The following is a 19,368-nucleotide window of genomic DNA, read 5'->3' as shown; positions in this document are numbered from 1 at the left end:
CCCAATCACATATAACCTGCCCACAAAGGCAGACCTCCTGAAAGCAGTGTCCACTGACTGGCCAAAGCTCATCCATAGAAAAGTAACCTAAGCCATGCCATTATACTCATGTATCCACACATACATCCTTGCTGCTTCATCCTCCAAATCAGCATAACCCCAGCTATAGTGGGCCACACTGAAGCCCAACATGAACATTATGAGAAACATCTTACACAACTAAAGGGTTTTCAAGTGCATTATCCCCAAGGAAGGTCTACACTCCACATAAAAGACAAGAGATAGGCTAGCACTATGGCATATAGGGATAAAACCCTAACTATGGCCCAGGCAACTTAGGTTTCATTAGCAGTTCAGGTGTCTGAGGCACTGGCTAGGAAGAATGGGTGTGCTTGTCGAAGATACTACTTGAGGGGAGGTGTGGTCCAGAGAGGAGAGTAAACTTTGGATGCTGTCAATAAATACAGGGGTGGGGAGTGAGGAAACGAGGGTAGGTCATATTAGAACTCCCAGCAACAAAAGCAGTTGTCAGCACCACCTCCCCCAAGATAAACTTACAATAAATGCTAGTCACAGCTCACTCAGAGAAGCAGCAGGTAGGTCAGGTGAGGTTTGGGAGCAATATGACGTCCGGAAAGATTACAACAGGGGTGGGGGGATTAAAGAAAAAAAATCTATGAGATGAAGGATCTCAACCTTACTGTGGCAGAGGAAAACACCTTAACCTCCTTCTTGGAGGAACTCTCTCTCTCTCTCTCTGACCAATGGTAAAATGAAAAGATCACAAAAGACTCATTTTCTACGATGACTAGAAAGTATCCCATTCTATTCAGATGGGGAATTGTAAATGACCTCATCCTTCTGGGGAGGAGACAAAATGGTTATTAATATGCTTCTAGGCTGCAAGCACAGCACAAATGACCACAAACTCCGTAGGAAAGAATGACACAAGGCCCCTTGTCTCCCAAGACAGTTAAGGTATGAAAGATGTTAATAGCAGTAATTTCTGAGGGAACAAAATGGGATCTAAAATCCAAACCACAAAGGACTTCCTGAACCATACAGTTTCTACAAACAAAACAGCTGTATGCATATGGGGTGAAAAAGCAACAGGTCATAGGTCTCAAATTTCCATATTCATTATAGAAATAAGGGTCTCTGCTTCCTCATTGCAGGCCATGAAGTGTGGGAGATCCTTTTTCTATCAAGCTACAGAAGTGCCAGACAATGCTCAAGTGGCACTCAAAGTCAACCATACAAAAGGTGACTGCTTGCGACTGGATGCCAAGTCAGTGACTCTCAAAGTTGTTAGCAAAGAGTGAAGTAGGGACTGGATTTAAAGCCTGCATAGGGCACTGTGAAGGCATCAGCACTTCGAGGTCACACAAGGAAAAGTCTGTGTGTCAAAACTGTCTGACAAACAGTCTGCTATGAAGATCCTGGCATAAGAAGCCCAGGTGGACCTTCCTCAAGCTGAGCCATGGACCCCAAAAGGTAGAGCAGTGTGACCTGGAAAAGAGAGCCATGGGACTTGACAGACATCTAACCAATGTGCAGGGAAAGTTGCGAGAGAGAACACTGGCTACTCCAGTTGATAAGAAATGGCAACACCTTAAGACACCACCTCCACGGTAACTACCAGGGGTGGGACCTTTTAAGGGACCTTCATCATCCAACTAGGTAGAGGACAGAAATGAACATAACATTCTCTAGCTAAGGTAGGAGACGTGTGGCCTGTGCGGTAGTCCTGTTAGTACAGAGCTTTATTTTAGGGTTGGAAGGTAGGGTGGCACAGTGGGCTTGCAAGGCTGTCCTGAGAACAGACGGCCCTCCAGGAGAACATGATTGATTTCTGCTATCCATAGCTCTCAAACTGTTAAGACTGCCAAGCACACGTCATGACTCAGAATCTAGCAGCCTCACAAACGTGGACAGTGTTTGATATGAAAAAAATAAAAAAAACCCAGCAAAACAGAAATTGAGTTTTAGGTACAAGGCATAGGCACCTTCTCCTACTCTGGAATGTGGCACTATGACAGAAATCTGTAGGAGGTGTACATGCATCTGCATGAGAGAGAGGAAGAGAACAACTGAGCTTAAGGCAGCTGCGGAGTGGGGACATCCCAATAACACTCGCAGAGAAAAACTCCTGATACTAGACCTAAACATGACAAGACCTGTATGCTAACATAAAGTAATAAAAAAAATAAAAAAGCTACGAGTTAAGTTTTGTCATCTTATGAAACATACATAGCAGTTGTGTCAAATACAGGCAAGAACGATATGATTATCAAATGGTCATTATTAGACTTACTTTGTGTTAAAGAACATAAGAGTGTTGAGAAGGGTGGCAGGAGAGTGTGCACCAAGCTGTTTGCATTCCCATAACATCTCCTCTGTCACATGGCTGGGAATCATATAACCTTTAAAACAAAAAAATAATCAAGTCAACAGAAATTTATATGAAATAATGCAAATAAATAGGATACAATACTGTACAGCAAAAATAACAGGTAAAGTCTTACCACACAAATACAGGGCAATAAGGAAAGGAAGAAATCAAATGCTATCATGGAACCATCGAATATAGAAAACTACAAAGCAATTAAGTATTACTGTTAAAAGAGTATAGGAGAGAGAAGAGATCAACAAAACTGCTTAGAAAGACAGACATGATAAAAGCAATGTGTAGTATCAGAACACACCAGGATCTATCATACATTACTACAGACAAATTAAAGATATCAACACAGGCAGAAAAAATTAGATCATCTGCAGATAAGTATAAAAAGTACAAAATACCCAACTCATTGATGACCCACAAAGTTTTACACAGAACTGGCAAACAAACAAAAGGAATACCGCCATCACAAAAAAAAAAAAAAAAAAAGACATTTTGGGGAATTACCTATGAAGACCCTGTGGAACGTAAAGATTCTGAATGGATAGAAGTAGTAAGAAGTTCAAATGTACAGGATAAGAAATAGGATGAAGTAATAGCCAGATAAACGGAAACAAAATTAAGAAATGCTCCTAACTGGAAAATCCCAGTCCCAGATGCAGTACCCAACTTCTAGCTAAAAGTATAATCTTTACCCAAAGATTTAGTGCTGAGTAAAAACTGCTTATATGCGCACCCCGAGCAGACACCATCCTGGTTAACAGTAAAAATGATATCCCTTAAGAGTGAACCTGCAAGCTATCCTAAAAAATATAGATGCCTTTAGATGATGTATAAACTGTACTCTAGATTTAGATTTAATGCTGACAGAATTTATAACCATCTAGAAGAAATCTCAATCACGGCAAAAATAAAAAAGGTTAACAAAAGAAAGTCACACAGAACAAAGGATCATTTGTTGTTAAAGTCATAACGGAGAATTGTGAAAAGGGCATTTGACAGCATCGTCCATTCCTGGATAAAGGAGTGCTTACAGATGTACAAGATACACACTACCTTGATCAATTATATTACAGTGAACATGAAAAGTACAGTTTTGTACCTACCATAAATGTAGATGTTCGAGTGCTAATACAGCTGCAGTCATAACAGATGGGTTATCCTGCCGTCAGGCGGGTCCTCGGTCGGCCGAATTCCAAAGTCTAGGTCCGGCGTCGGTTGTCGTCGCTTCTTCCCTGACGTCAGTGCGGCAGGGGTATAAAAGAACCAGCCAACGCCATTTTCTTCAGTTTTTCTTGCCCCAGATGTCAGGTGCCCCCAGAAGGAAGGCAAAACATAAACTCATGTAATAATGCAATGTAATATAATCAAAAAACAGTAGTTTGCAAGCAAATACACCATAATGAATACCCCAATCAGGTTATATGAGGAGGTGTTTGTCATAAGGCCTGTCCCAAGAGGGGATGGAGGGAGGGAAACCTAGACTGCAGCTGTATTAGCACTCGAACATCTACATTTATGGTAGGTACAAAACTGTACTATGTTCATCGTGCATACAGCTGCAGTCATAACAGATGGGTAGAATCCCAAAGCTAAAAAGGGGTGGCAGGCACTAAGTGGAACTAGGAGAAGCAAGGATGCCCTACAAGACTGCCGTGGCAAAGCCCGCCCTAGATTTAGAGTATAGTGGAAGGTGACAGTGCTTGGAGAAAGTGTGCACAGAACTCCAAGTGGCTGCTTCCAAAATATCCTTGGTAGGAACCCCCCTGAGGAAAGCTGCAGAGGTAGCTGTGGCCCTTGTGGAGTGAGATCTGATGCTTGTAGGTACAGTTTTTCCATGAAATGAGCAACAAAAGCATATGCAGTGGGCTATCCATTTTGAGATTGTCTGTTTGGAAATAGCCTTTCCTTGAGCACCTGTAGCATAGGACACAAAGAGTTGCTCTGATTTTCTGAATTGCTTTGTCCTGTCCAAATAATAACGAAGTTGTCTGTGAATGTCCAAGGAATGTAGTAGTCTTTCCCCTTTGTTTTGTGGGTTAAGATAAAAGGTAGGTAAGTGTATAGTCTGATTCAAGGCTACACTGGATACTACCTTTGGCATAAAGGAAGGGTTGGTTCATAAGGAAACTCTGTCCTGATGGAAAATGATGAAAGGTTGCACCGCCATGAGGGCTTGTAGCTCCGAAACCCTGCGTACTGAGGTGATAGCCAGAAGGAAGGCTGTTTTCCATTACAAATATTGTAGTTCTGTTGAGGCAGCTGGCTCAAATGGAGGCAGAGTCAGTTTTTCTAAAATGAAGTTGAGGTCCCAAGCAGGTACTGGTGGTTTCCTTGGGGGTTTTATATTCTTAGCCCCTCTGAGGAACTGTCTTAAGAGAGGATGAGAGAATAAAGGAGGATCAGTGTTGTATTGTGCAGAAATGGCTAAAGCATGGATCTTGATGGAGGAGAAGGAAAGTCCACTGTTTAACATCTCAGCTAGGTACTGTAATATTTGAGGTAAATTTAGAACCCAAGGATTCCGGCCCTTTTTCTGATTCCAGGCACAAAACCGTTTCCATTTGGCGGAGTAGGCTTTTCTAGTTGAAGGTCTTCTGGCCTCCAAGATGACATCCTGCACCTCCTTGGAGAGGAGGGTCTGTTGGGAAATCAAGGAATTCTCCATGCTGCTAGATTGAGGGTTTTTAACTGACTGTGAAGAGTTTTGAAGCTGTGTTGGGTCAACAGAAGAGGCACTTGAGGCAGGATCCATGGAGGGGAATGCGTCAGACTCTTCAGGAGTGGATACCAGTGTTGTCTTGGCCAGTCTGAAGCAATGAGAATCATCTTTGGCCTCTCTGCACTGGCTTTTAATAGAACTTTGGGCAGCAGAGGAAGAGGTGGAAAGGCATAGACTGTCAATGTTGTCCAATTGAAAGAAAGTGTGTCCACTTTCCAGGCCTGTGGGTGATAGGTCCTTGAGCAAAATTTTTTCAGTTGGTAATTTTGTGGGTAGCAAAGAGATCTATGTCTGGCCGTCCCCATGCCTGAATTATCTTTGTGAAAACTTGAGGATGCAACTTCCATTCGTGTGGATCTGTCATATTTCTGCTTAGGTTGTCTGCCAGCGTGTTTTCCTTCCCTGGCAGGAATTGTGCTTGAAGTTGGATTTGCAATTCCAGAGCCGTGTTCCAAAGGGACATGGCTAGTCTGCACAGGGGGTATGAATGAGTTCCTCCCTGTTTGTTTATGTACCACATCACTGTGGTGTTGTCTGTCCTTATCAATAGCTGGCCTGGATGCAGTAGGTCTTTGAAGGCCGTAATTGCATTTTGTACTGCTAGCATTTCCTTTTGATTGATGTGTAGGTGCTTCTCTTTTTGGGACCATTTGCCCTGAATGCACTGATCTGTCATGTGTGCCCCCCAGGCGTAGTCCGAGGCGTCTGTTGTGATGATTTGATTTGCTTGAGGCATGCAGAAAGGGAGACCTATGTTTCTTTGGCATGCTTGAGCCCACCACAGAAATTCCTTTTGAAGACATGGAATGAGTGGTATAATTGTTTCCAAACTGTGGCTGTGTTGAGACCATAAGTTTTTTAGGTACCATTGAAGTTTCCTCATATGCAGCTTTGCATATGGGATCAGCAGGATGCAAGATGCCATGAATCCCAGAGCCTGCAGGACTTTCCTTGCAGTCAGCCTGGTGAAGGTTGCCATTTTCTGAAGTATTGAGATAGTTACCCTTGCTTCTCTGGCGTGAGGTAGGCCATCTGGGTGTTTGTATTCAAGCTGGCACCCAGGAAAATTATTGCTTGAGAGGGTATTAGTTTTGATTTCTTTTTGTTGACTGTGTATCCCAGAAAGTTCAACAATTTTATTACAAAGGCCAGGTGTTTCAGAAGTATGTGCTTGCTGTCCGCTTGGATCAGGCAGTCGTCCAGATATGGGTATATTTGTATCCCTTGAAGTCTGCAGAAGGCAATTACTGATGCCAGGCATTTCGTAAACACTCTGGGCGCAGTAGATAAGCCAAAGGGCAATGCAGAGAATTGATAATGGGTTGAACCTGCAAGAAATCTGAGGTATCTTCTGCAATCTTGTCTGATAGGGACATGCAGGTATGCCTCCTTGAGGTCCAAAATGTTACCAGCCAAGACTCCTTGCCCAGCATGGGAAGAAGCTGCTGTAATGTGAGCATCTTGAATTTTGGTATGAGTAAATATGTGTTTAGGATGGATAGGTCCAAAATAGGTCTCCAATCTTTGTCCTTCCTTGGTACCAGGAATAGTCTGGAATAAAAACCTTGACCCTGTTCTTTTGCAGGTACCTCTTGAATAGCTTTCATGTCCATGAGAGCTGAAATTTGTTTTTGTGCCTCTGCCCTTTGATTTTGTGGCAGGTTTGGCATGCCTCTCATTTTGGAAGGGTGTGAAAGTGGAATCTGTAGCCTCTGTCTACAATGTCCAGGATCCATTTGTCTTTTGTGACAATATGCCAATTTTTTGAAAATAATGCCAGTTTTCCGCCTAAAGGTGCTGCCATTAAAGCTTTGCTTGGCATGCAAAGGGGAAAGTCATTGTGTCTGCTTTCTGAATGGCTGTGATCTATCTTCTCCACCTCTTGGTGTAGGTGCTTGCCATTGTCTGGCTCTAAATGATCCTTGAGATTGCCCTCTACCCCTCGGGCGCCTGTATCTACCTCTTTGAGGTCTGTCCGTGGCTGGAAAGGACCAATTTTTTGAAAGCCAGTTTCTGCTGAAACGTGGAGGCTGTACCTGTAGGAAATCTTTCACTGTTTGCATTGATCTTGCCTTTTCCTCCATTTTCTTTAGTACCTCCTCAGCTTTAACACCAAACAATACATCTTTTTGAAGAGGTGCATCTAGTAATTTAGCTTTGACATGATCTGGTAAGGTTTGCTCTTTGAGCCAAGCATGTCTACGTATGACAGACCCTGTAACAGCAGCTCTACATGAAGCCTCTAAAGCATCAAAACCACATTGCAAGTTATGTTTACCCACTTGCTCTGCACTATGCAACAACTCCTTTAAATCTGGTTGTTCAGGTTGTGTCATTTTGCTTTTCAACTGAGATAACAAAAACTGTTGATACTTTAACATATGGAACTAACAGTTTAATGCCCTCATGGTTAAAGTGGCCGAGGTGTATACCTTTTTCCCCCACCTTTCTAAAGCTCTGGAATCCCTCTCTGAAGGTAACGGGTTTTTGGCAATAGAGGCCTTAATTCCCTTGGGACCCCGTGAAATAGTTTCTGGGTCAGCAGCATGGCTTTTGTATAGGAATTGGTGTGAATCAGGAACCCGGTAATACCTGTCAGGCTTAACAGGAGCTGGGGGTAAAGAATCTGGGTTGAGGCTGGCTTCTGTGTACACATCATCTAATATATCCAAAACAGGAGGGATAGCCAGAGGCATGTGCTGAGGATGCAAGAGAAAATCCCTGAGCCTTTTCTTGGAATCTGAGTAATCTTGGCCTTCCCAGTGAAAGTGTTCCCTCAAGGTATGTAAGGTTTCCCCAAAAGAATAGTCCTCGGGGGGGGGGGGGGAGACCGAGGGAATGGACTCCTCCAGCATCAGAATCTTCAAAAGGGGAATATGAATATTCCTGGTCCTCAGAATGTTCTGAGGTAATAGAGGCTTGGTCTGAGGAAGGGTAGTCTTCCTCCAGTCTGGGCCTTTTGTCCGAGGGTGGTTGAGAACCCCTGATAAGAGTAATCAAATCCTCTGCCATTTTGAGCATCTGTTTTTTAGGCATGGGGCCTTGAGAGGGGCTCTGTGGAACTTGTCTTTCAGTTTTCATGGCTGCTTTAGATTTTGTGAAAGCCTTAATGGAAAAAGAGGAAGGCCTGAAGACACCTTGAGAGGTGGCAGGTCTGTCTAAATTCTGAGTTTCCCCGCCAAGAGTGGCGTCGGTATCTGTAGTCGGAGTGGGGGCTGAGGAGCCTGCGACCTCGGGCACAGAAGACACCACTAAAGAAGCGTCATCCATACTCAGGGGCTGCGTAGGAGCCTCGCTGAGAACCAGAGCACCTGTAGCCGGCCTTAGCGTGGTGTCAGTAAAAGTCGTGGACCTCATATGTCGGTCCTTATCTTTGCGTCTCTTACTCAAAACTGGAGTCTGAGTATCCAACGACATAATGTAATTAATTTTTTTACCAAAATAGTGCTGGGCGAACTCCGCCCGACGCTTAATAGTGCGTTTGTTGAATCTAGCACAAAAACGACAGGCCGAGACGTCGTGGTCTGGGCCTTAGCAAGGAATGCAGAAGGAATGGAAATTCTTATGCGGTATTTGCTTCCCACAAGAAATGCAATTATTAACTTTGTCTGACATCGGTCTGAGGCAAGAAAAGTTTCCCCAGCGGGGTACTTAGCTTTCAAGAAGACTTAGGCTGAAAAATTTTCGTAAATCTCAGGAGCTGGCCGACCGGCACTTGCGAACTGCTTCTGCTTCGGGCACCGCGCGGCAACAAAAACTGAAGAAAATGGCGTCGGCTGGTTCTTTTATACCCCTGCCGCACTGACGTCAGGGAAGAAGCGACAACAACCAACGCCGGACCTAGACTTTGGAATTCGGCCAACCGAGGACCCGCCTGACGGCAGGATAACCCATCTGTTATGACTGCAGCTGTATGCACGATGAACATCAGTGGCAAACCACTTTGCAGCTAAGCCATGACAAAGGACAAATTATGATCAGAGATACAAATTCAAAGGGGGATATTCTAGGGTGACTCTCTTGTTACCGCTGCTCTTCTGTCTTGCCCTTAAACCATTAAGCTGTCTACTTAGATTAGGTCATGGTTACAGTCTGGCTCCCAGACAACAACAAAGTGTAAAGACTTATTTTGTGGGTGATTCAAAATTGTACAGTCCATCAGATGAACAGCTTAAAGCATGTCTGAAGTAGTCAAACTTTCTCAGATGATATAAAAATGTCATTTGTTCTTGACAGATGTGCAAACGCAACATTTCAAATAGGGAAAGCCGCAGTACCAAGAAAATATCAGTTTGGAACAGGAATGTGAAATAAAGGAATTTGAGCAGGACGACGTGTATAAATATTTGGGAACTGATGGATTGACAATAAAAATATGAACAAATGTGAACAAAACTCAGTAAAGAAATATTTTAGGAGACCAAAATTAATACTTAAAACAGCCCCAACATCTAGGAACAACGTCCAAGCTATAAACAAATTTGCCCTTCTGGAAAGTTTTGGTGTGAGTGACTGGCTCCAAAAAGGTACTGGAACAGTTGGACAGGAAAAGAAAAATGCTTCATGTTTATCCAGTGGTATAAAAAAACAAGAGTATACCAAGATTACATATTCCTTGTTCTGAAGGACGTATCAACCTCCTCAAAACTGATTACACAGATCTGCAATCGTAGGATTGCATACATATCTGCTGACCTCATCAGATCCAAGCATAAAGTTCTGAAACATGATGACAACAAATCTAAGATTACTTCCCCGCTTAGTTTAGCAAAAGCATATCAATGTCAAGCTAGAATGGAAACCAAACCGGAAGTAGACAAAAACCAGGCAACAGAATGTGCCAAATAACAAAAGAAAGAATATAAAGAGAAGGATCAGATAAGAAGGCAAAAAATGTAGAAAATGCATATATATAGTTGCATGTAAAGAAAACTCCCAGAACAACCTCATGTCAATCAGGATCTCATGCAGGAATGGTTAAGGAAAGGTGAATTTAAAACAACATATGAACAGTGGACTACATCCACGTTGGTTTACAAAGTCTAGTGAACATGGGGGAGAAACAGATAAATGTAGGTTCTGTAAAACAGAACTGGAAAAAGACGAACATCTTGTTGCTGGTGTGCTAGACTAATGGCAGATAGCCTGTACAGTGGATAGTATATGTGGCAAGACTGTTGCTTTGTGGATTGTGCAAACATTACAACATTGAAGTAGCTGAGAATCATAGGACACATGAGCCACAAAGCATTACAGAGGATGATGTTTGGATCACCTATTACCAACAGTTCAAAAAATAGGTGCAAGAAAACCAGATATAGTAGTCCATGAAAAGATGACAAAAGTAGCAATGATCATTGAAATTGCTACACCCAGTGACTACAGTGTCTTACATACAGAGACAAGAGTCAAAATACCAGGACATGAAGGCAAAAATGAGGGCAAAGTGGAAGAAGGAAAACAAGAGTTCCACAGGAGCAATGGGAATCAAAAAAAAAAAAAAATTACGGTTTTATTTAGATATGCTACAGATACATGCAACTCTATACAAATTGCAAGAGGAGCCAATTCTGGGCACATTGCTGGTGCTGTGAAGAGCACTTTTGGCTAACAAAGATTGAAACAATATTAATTTCACAAACTTTAATCACACTTAGACTTAGGAATGGGGTCCATTCCTGTCATAGTATTAGAAACCCAAAAGACTTGGAGAAATAAAACTGGTTGGGAATCAAATAACCTGAAAAACATAAGGGAGAAAAAAAATATATATGTTTTTTCTCCCATCAAACTCATCCATTTTATTATACTTTTTTAGGTCCCCATCAGAAGTGCAGGGCCTGATAATGTTGACTCATGATACTTTTGATAACTAAACTGCCGTACCTTTTACCACTACTTGACAGAGTTGGTAAACATTTCTCATCATTCTCTCTCTCTCATACTTTTGTTATACTGAGGATTGCGATTACAGTCCTCATACTATCATCTGGCACATATTGTAGCATCTTACAAGGCCTAACAAAGATCTAACTGCAGAAATGACACTGTCAATTATAAGACTGAAAAGTATGAACTGCTAAAGCCCTAGTATTAATAAACAAACCAGCTATACACATGTGGTAACAGTTCTAGGGCTAGTTCATGAAGAAAGAATAGTTGTGTAAAATCTTACCATAACCATGATTTCCTTCTCTTCCATGTTGCAGTATTCTAGTTGTGGGATTTCCTGCCCTCAGGCGACTCGTACGGTGGCTCCTATACAAAAACTTCAGCTTGGCTGTTCCAGAGTGCGTGGGACGTCAGACATAAGGCCATAAACCAGGGGCCTTAAATGTGATGTCTGCATGCACAATCCTCAGAACTTGAAGGCCAGCAGGTATAGAAGAAGGCCCAGCAGGAGGAATGCCAGTGGCGACAGGTGTCCTTCAGTAGCTTAGGTAGAGATCCAGGTCTTAGCTGGGACTAAAGGAGAAAGTATAGGGGGAAATGGTGGGTGGAAAGGAATATTGCAATATGGAAGAGAAGGACATCTATGGTTATGGTAAGATTTTACACAGTTATTCTATGTCCTTCTATTCCTATGTTGCAGTATTCTAGTTGTGGGAGAGTACCACAGCTTAGATGCATGAAAGGGAGGTGGATGCTGAGGAGGATTCTACAAAAAAATTTATCCTCCCAAGAAATGTTGAAAGCATTCACTTTCCATGCTAGAGGGAAGTATGTCTGAGCAGAAAGTCTGCAGCTGCCTGTTCTGGGGGGGAGGCAAACAGGTCTATTTGTGCAGTATCCCACAGGTAGACTATATGTCTAGGAAGACCCCCCCACTGTCCAGCATTAATTCGTGCTGTGGAGAGGAAGTCCTGCTTAGGAGGTCTGCTTGCTTGTTGTCCTGCAAGGGGATGTAGGTCGCCTGCAGAACCAGGTTGTGGCAAGAGGCTAGGTCCTACATCAGCAGGGTCAGTCTGCACAGCTGGTAGGCCTTTGTTCCTCATGGTTTGTTGAGGTACCACATAACTGTGGTGTTGTCGGTCACTATCAGGAGCACCCCTGGGACCAGAAGGGGAATAAAGGTCTTTAAAGCTAGGAAGACTGCTGTAATTTCCCTGACATTGATGTGCTTGCCCTGTAGAGAAGGGTGCCACTTTTCCTGGACCCTGTAGGATGCCAGAGTTGCCCTACAACCTGAAACTGAGGCATCTGTATGCATTGTTAGGGTTGGGGGTGGGTGGTTGCCATGGAAGTCCCAGGTTTAAGCTGGATTTGCTGGATCCACCAGCTGATTTCTTTCTTTAGACAGGGAAGGAGGGGAATATCCTGATGTGAGAGTGTTCAATCTCGCCGTTTGTTCTTAAACACGGGTTCGGAGCCGATCCTCGGCTCCGAGTCGGCCGCATAGCAAAGCTCTGCATCTTAGAGAAGCTCGAGACCAGGCTATATCCCACAATCCTCCCTGCCATTACTCAGATCTAGTTTGCCGCTGCAACAGATCACATCGACGAGAGCTCGGACCAGACAGATTTTGTTATATTACAGATAAGATTCTTATCTTTCTTGTTTGAAAAGATCTTAAAGTTAGTTTTTGATATAGTGCTAGTGTGTGTGTGTGTGTGTGTGTGTGTGTGTGTGTGTGTGTGTGATTTTAGTTAATCCTGTCATATTTTTATAAGTTCCCTTTTGTGGCCTACCTCCTTTTTCCCACTTATAGCAATACTTATATATATATATATATATATATATATATATATATATATAAATATTTACTTAGTAGTTAGTTATTATAGCGTCTTAAAATTTTTCCTAGTAGAGTGTCTTACTTCTACCGGTTATGTCAGAGAAAGCCAAATCCGTCTTTAAAAGATGTCAGTGTGGACAGAAAATGTCCATCACTGACAACCACACTTCCTGCGTCTACTGTCTTGGCCGTCTCCACCTACAAGAGGATTGCTCTATATGCCATTCCTTCAGCGGGAGGGTCATGACAGATAGACGCAGGAAACTTATAGATAGGGGACTACTTAAGCCTGCCTTCCAGGAGGCTTTGGACAAATCGGACCAAGCTTCTAAGTCCTCGAAGGGGTCGAAGATGTCGGAGCCCATGTCATCGGCTCAGAGTTCATCTTCGAAGGTTCGTTCGCCGGTTCCACAGACTTCGGGCGGCGTCGAACGTTTGTCTTTCACTGAGCCCCAGGTCTTGGAACCGGTGTCGGAGCTACCGCCACCGTCCATTCTTCGGTCAGTGCCATCTTCGGCCCCTTCGACCCGATCTTCCAGACCGTTATCCGATACAGATGTGGATCGTGTCGTGCAGAAACTCATGGAGAACACGGCCCTTTCCAAGTTGATTGCAGTTTCCTCCCAATTGGTGTTGAAACTAGAAGGCCTCCCTTTATCTCCAACAGGTCCTCCTTCGAGACCCATCCAGTCTTCAGAGCCGGGAGTGGATGAGCCGATGATAGTGGAGCCCTTGGTGCCGAAACCGTCCATTGCACGATCGACACCATTGACTTCGACTCCTTCGGAACCTGTAGGTGAGTCGCGGAACCGACGATCTCTCTTCGGTTCCGGAACCGAGAGTCGTACCGACCTTTCGGTGCCGACTCTCCCTCTCGGGGCCTCAGCTCCGTCCTCGGGGTCAGGGCCCACGGCCCCCCGTGTCTGGGATGCTTCCATGTTCTTTGGAACCGGAGGAGTCCTCGGCCCGGGGTTCAGGGGTTTTTGACCTTATGAGGAAGGTTTTGTCTGCACAGACAACCACTTCATCGGAGGCGTCATCTCCTTCCCCTAAGGGGCCGCTCTCTGTTTCTGCCCCCACGACCCATCCAAAGCGTAGAGCACCATTGCCTCAGCCACCCCCAGAGGGTGCCCCCTGTTCCTCAGAGGCCTCACCGGAAGCCCCCTCTGATGAGGTTCCGAGGAAAAGACTGTGAAAGAGGAGGCACTTAGATTCCCCGCAGGAATCTCTAACATCTGACACTGACTTGGATGAGGCAGAGGGGTCCCCAAAATCCCCCTCTGAGGATGTCTCATTTGCGGACATCTTGGAGATCTTAAAACAGAGGGGTGATTGGCAGTCCCTAGCCCCCACTGAGGACGAGTCGGTGCTGCTGAAGGCTTTTGGTGCTCAACCTTCTACCTCCTGGGTTACTCCGCCCTTCGATGAGTTAATGGATTTAATTGCTCGAAGGGCGCGGGAGACACCGGACACAGTGGAACCGGTCCCTTGAAAACAGAGCAAATTTATCACTGCCCCCCAGGACAAAGTTTATCTCACCAAGGGAGTTCCGGTCGACGCTATGGTGGTGACGGCAGCCACTAAAAAGGAGATGTCGGAGTCTTCCTCTTCTGTTCATCCTCCTAATAAGGATTCTAGGACTATGGACAGATATGGGAAGCGCGTTTTTAGTTCAGCGACTTTTTCCATGCGTTCGCTAAACTATTTGACACATTTTACACGTCTGCAGAGGGATCTCATCAAGGAGCTGGGAGATACCCTCCAGGGTAACACAGATGCTGCTGTTTCAGATAAGGTAACAGCACAGCTTAACACCCTTACCTCCATAGTGAACTCATCCATGAGGCTCATCTCGTATGCGGCTGAAGGATCGAGTAGAGTTGCAGCTTCAGCGATTGCTCTACGAAGACAATCCTGGATGCGGCTGTGCTCATTTATGAAGCCTTCAAGTCTTCCTTCCACGCCTTTGATGGTGCCACTCTCTTTGGGCCCAAAGTGAAGGAGACACTAACTCGGTGTGAGCAAGAAGGAAAGACTCTGTCTGCTGTCGGAGTCCGTTTTTCTGCTCCAACTAGACCATACCCCAAAAGGCAATGAGGCGGAAAAATGTGGTTCCGTAAAACTCAGGGATCTTTCCAGGCCACACAGAGTGATGCCCCCCCCCCAGAGGCAGGGGGGGGGGTAGAAATGGAAGACGTCGCCCCGGCGGCAGAGGGGGTCCACAGAACCAAGGCGACAGGGATCCTGTCCCTGGTAAGCCTTTCCAGCACTCCTGAACGGGGGCCCGACTGTCCTGCTCTGGAGGCAGTCGGGGGTCGCTTGGCTTTATACCCACAGGCCTGGCTAACTCTTACCTCGGACTCTTGGGTAAAAAGCATTGTAACCATAGGATACAAACAAAATCCCCTTCATATCAACTCCACCCCAACAAAGAAGGTTTCCAGATGTGCCACCCCATCTGCGAGGCCCAGCAGCAATAGAAATTTCAAAGCTGCTCGAAAAAAGAGTCATCCAACCAGTCCCGGCGGACCAAAGAGAATCCGGAACTTACTCAAGGTTCTTTTTAGTTCCAAAAAAGACAGGGGACTGGAGACCGATTTTGGATCTCAGCAATCTCAACACCTTCGTGAAGAAGGAAAAGTTCCGGATGGTCACGCTTCAATCGATCCTTCCATTTTTACAGAAGGAAGACCGGATGTGCTCGATAGATCTCAACGACGCGTACTACCACATCAAAATGGCCAGACCGTCCAGAGATCACCTGCACTTCCAGCTGGGAGCCAGTCACTTTCAATTTCAAGCCCTGCCCTTTGGGCTCACCTCAGCCCCCAGGGTATTCACCAAATGCATGGTAGTGGTAGCGTCTCACTTGAGACGCCTAGGATTCCGGGTGTTTCCCTAGCTGGACGACTGGCTCCTCACCGCCACCACCGAGCGTCACCTCATACAAGCCAGAGACTACACAGTCAACCTTTGTTCTCACCTAGGGATTTCCATAAACTTCGAAAAATCTGCCTTACTGCCCTCACAGCATATTTCATTCATCGGAGCAGACCTAGATACACGTTTAACACTGGTAAAGCTCCCTCCAATAAGGGCTTCATCCCTCAAGGAAAGTACAGTTTTGTACCTACCATAAATGTAGATGTTCGAGGATTCCATTGCTGCAGTCCTGACTATTGGGTATAGTCCGCGTCCAGTCGGCCCGAATACCAGAGTATAAGGCTGACGTCGGTCAGGGCGCATTAGACTGACGTCAGTACGTCAGGGTACTAATGCGCATGACCGACGTCATATCCTCAGTCTTTTCTTGCCCCAGATGTCAGAAGACCCTAAAAAGACAAGTCCCAAAAAACCTGCACCAAAAACATGCACAATATATACAACAATATATACAAAAATATAAGCATGTAAACTCACCTACACAACCACCCCTAAATACAGAGGGGAAGGAGGGAGGGTAAATTGGACTGCAGCAATGGAATCCTCGAACATCTACATTTATGGTAGGTACAAAACTGTACTATGTTCTTCGCCTTCCATTGCTGCAGTCCTGACTATTGGGTAGAATCCCAAAGCAGAGGTAAGGGAGGCTGGCAAATTATAAAGAAGTAGGAGCTGACAACATGCCTTGCAAAACAGCTGTGGCAAAACCAGCCCTAGACTTAGAGTAGATAGGAAGGTGATAATGCTTAGAGAAAGTATGCACTGAACTCCAAGTAGCTGCTTCCAAAATATCCTTAGTTGCCACCCCTTAGAAATGCTGTTGAAGTGGCAGTAGCCCTAGTGGAATGAGGCCTAATCCCAGCTGGAATCTCCTTGCCATGATGGGAATAACAAAATGCAATGCAAAAGCCAATCCACCTAGAAATAGTTTGTTTTGACACAGGCTTGCCCTGTGAACTCAAAGCAAAAGAAACAAACAACTGCTGAGACTGCCTAAAATCCTTAGTCCTGCTTAAATAATAACGCAATTGCCTGTGTACATCTAAAGTGTGCAAAATCTTTTCCCCTTTATTTTGAGGGTCTGCAAAAACGTAGGCAAATGAATAGTTTGGTTTAAAGCCACACTAGAAACCACCTTAGGCAGAAAAGAAGGATTAGTACGTAATGATACCCTATCCTTATGGAAAATCAAAAGGGCTCTACTGCCATAAGGGCCTGCAACTCAGACACCCTTCTTGCAGAAGTAATAGCCAACAGAAAAGCAGTCTTCCATGACAAGTATTTCAATTCAGCAGTAGCTGCAGGCTCAAAAGGTTGTAGAGTAAGTTTTTCCAACACAAAATTGAGATCCCAAGCAGGAGTAGGAGCTCTACGTGGGGTCTTATATTCTTTGCCCCTCTAAGAAACTGCTTGAACAAAGGATGCGAAAACAAAGGTGGGTCACAATCATAGTGAGCTGAAATTGCTGCAGCATGAATCTTAATGGAAGAGAAGGACAAACCTTTGTCCAATAATTCAGTAAGATATTGAAGAGCCACACTCAAATTAGGCTCAGAAATCTCCAAATTCTTTGCTGTACTCCAAAATAAAAATCTCTTCCATTTTTCTGCATACACTCTCCTTGTACTAGGTCTTCTAGCTTCCATAATCACATTTAAAACTTGTTGAGGAAGTTGAGACCTGCTGTGTTTCAACACAGAATATGCCAGGCTGTTAGATGAAGAGAGTGAAGCTTGACATTGAGCAGATGACCGTCCTTCTGAGATAACAGATGAGGAATCAGAGGTAAAGGCCATGGAGGCTTCTTTACCAGACTCCGTAGTAGTGGGTACCAGTGTTGCGAGGCCAATCTGGAGCTATCAAAATCATCCTTGGCCTGTCTTGTCTGACCTTTAACAGTACCTTTGGAAGAAGAGGCAGAGGTGGAAAGGCATACACATGAAGGTTTTTCCAACTGAAAGACAGAGCATCCACTTTCCAAGCTGTGTGATGAAACCCCTTTGTGCAATACTTTGGCAGCTGGTGGTTTAGTGGAGAAGCGAACAGATCTATGTCTGGAGTTCCCCATGACACTGTCAGTTTCTGAAATACATGAAGATCCAGTTTCCACTCGTGGGGATCCATGATTTGTCTGCTTAACACATCTGCTAAGGAGTTCTGTGCTCCTGGCAGAAACCTTGCCTGAAGAGTTAGTTGCAGGCTTAGCGCAGTCTCCCATAAAATCATTGCTTGCCTGCATAGAGGATAAGAATGTGTTCCCCCTTGCTTGTTGATGTACCACATGACAGTTGTGTTGTCTGTTAGAATCAACACCTGCCCTGGAAGAAGTAACTCCTTGAAAGCCATTAATGCAAACTGGACTGCTAACATCTCTTTCATGTTGATATGTAGATGCTGTAGTCTGGCAGGCCACTTGTCTTGTATCCACTTTCCATTTAGATGAGCTCCCAAGCAATGTCCGAGGCATCTGTCGTTAAGATCTGACTTGCCTCTGGCCGGGTCACAGAGAGTCCCTTGTTTAGGTGACATTCCTGAGCCCACCACAAGAATTCTTTTTGAAGGCAAGGTATTATTTGAATGACAGTGTCCAAATCCTGGCAGTGCTGTGTCCATACATTTTGAGATACCATTGTAGCTTCCTCATATGCAGTTTGGCATTGGGAAGCACCAGAATACAAGATGCCATGAACCCTAATGCTTGAAGGACTGTCCTTGCAGTCAGCACGGACTGATGAGATAGTTGATGGAAGTAAAGTGACAGACTCTTTTGTTTGTCCGGGGTTAAAAGGCCATCTGGGCTGCTGTATTCAGTCTTACACCCAGAAAGCACATGTCTTGAGAGGGTACTAGACTGGACTTTATTTCGTTCACAGAATACCCTAGGCATCTTAGCACTGCGATAACATATTCCAGATGCTGTAGAAGATCTTCCTTTTCTTGAGCCAGAATCAGGCAGTCGTCCAAGTAAGGATAGATTTGAATTCCTTGAAGCCTGAAGTAAGCTATCACTGGAGCCAGAACCTTTGTGAACACTCTGGGCAGTAGATAAGCCAAAGGGCAATGCAGAGAACTGATAATGAGAATTTCCAGCTCGAAACCGCAGATACTTCCTGCAACTTAGCCTTATAGGCACATGAAGGTAAGCTTCTTTGAGATCTAAAGTTACCATCCAGTGATCTTTGCCCAGCAGAGGTAAAAGCTGTTGTAACGTCAACATCTTGAACTTGGGAATGTCCAGATAAGTGTTGAGGATAGATAAATCCAAAATTGGTCTCCACGTGTTCCCCTTCTTTGGTACTAGGAACAGGCGAGAATAAAATCCTAGGCCCCTTTCTGATACAGGGACTGGCTGAATGGCCCCTATGTGAAGTAACTGAGAAACTTGCTTGTGAGCCTCTTTTCTTTGTGGAGGAGGAACATCTGGCATGCCTTTGAAAGGGGGCATTGTATGGAAATAAAATCTGTAACCGTGGTGAATGATATCCAACACCCATTTGTCTTGAGTAATTAAATCCCAATTTTCTTTGAAAAGAGACAGTCTTCCTCCCAAAGGAGCTGCCAAAC

At 44.5% G+C, this 19,368-nt stretch overlaps 1 protein-coding gene across 5 annotated transcripts in view; it reads right to left on the bottom strand.

The window, feature by feature from the left end:
* Positions 1-19,368, bottom strand: part of QRICH1 (glutamine rich 1) — a 1,772,469-nt gene that overhangs the window by 296,879 nt on the left and 1,456,222 nt on the right. For all 5 annotated transcript variants that reach the window (XM_044078740.1, XM_044078739.1, XM_044078738.1 and 2 more), the window contains one exon: positions 2,315-2,423. In XM_044078740.1, coding sequence (XP_043934675.1) covers positions 2,315-2,423 — 109 coding nt within the window. The remainder of the gene's footprint in view (positions 1-2,314; positions 2,424-19,368) is intronic.

The sequence above is a fragment of the Protopterus annectens genome, chromosome 7.part1, assembly GCF_019279795.1.
Source record: "Protopterus annectens isolate FY-2018-M chromosome 7.part1, PAN1.0, whole genome shotgun sequence".
In the NCBI taxonomy this organism is placed as follows: Eukaryota; Metazoa; Chordata; order Ceratodontiformes; family Protopteridae; genus Protopterus; species Protopterus annectens.
The sequence above is the reverse complement of the archived record's forward strand: the minus strand, read 5'-3'. Positions and strand labels throughout refer to the sequence as shown.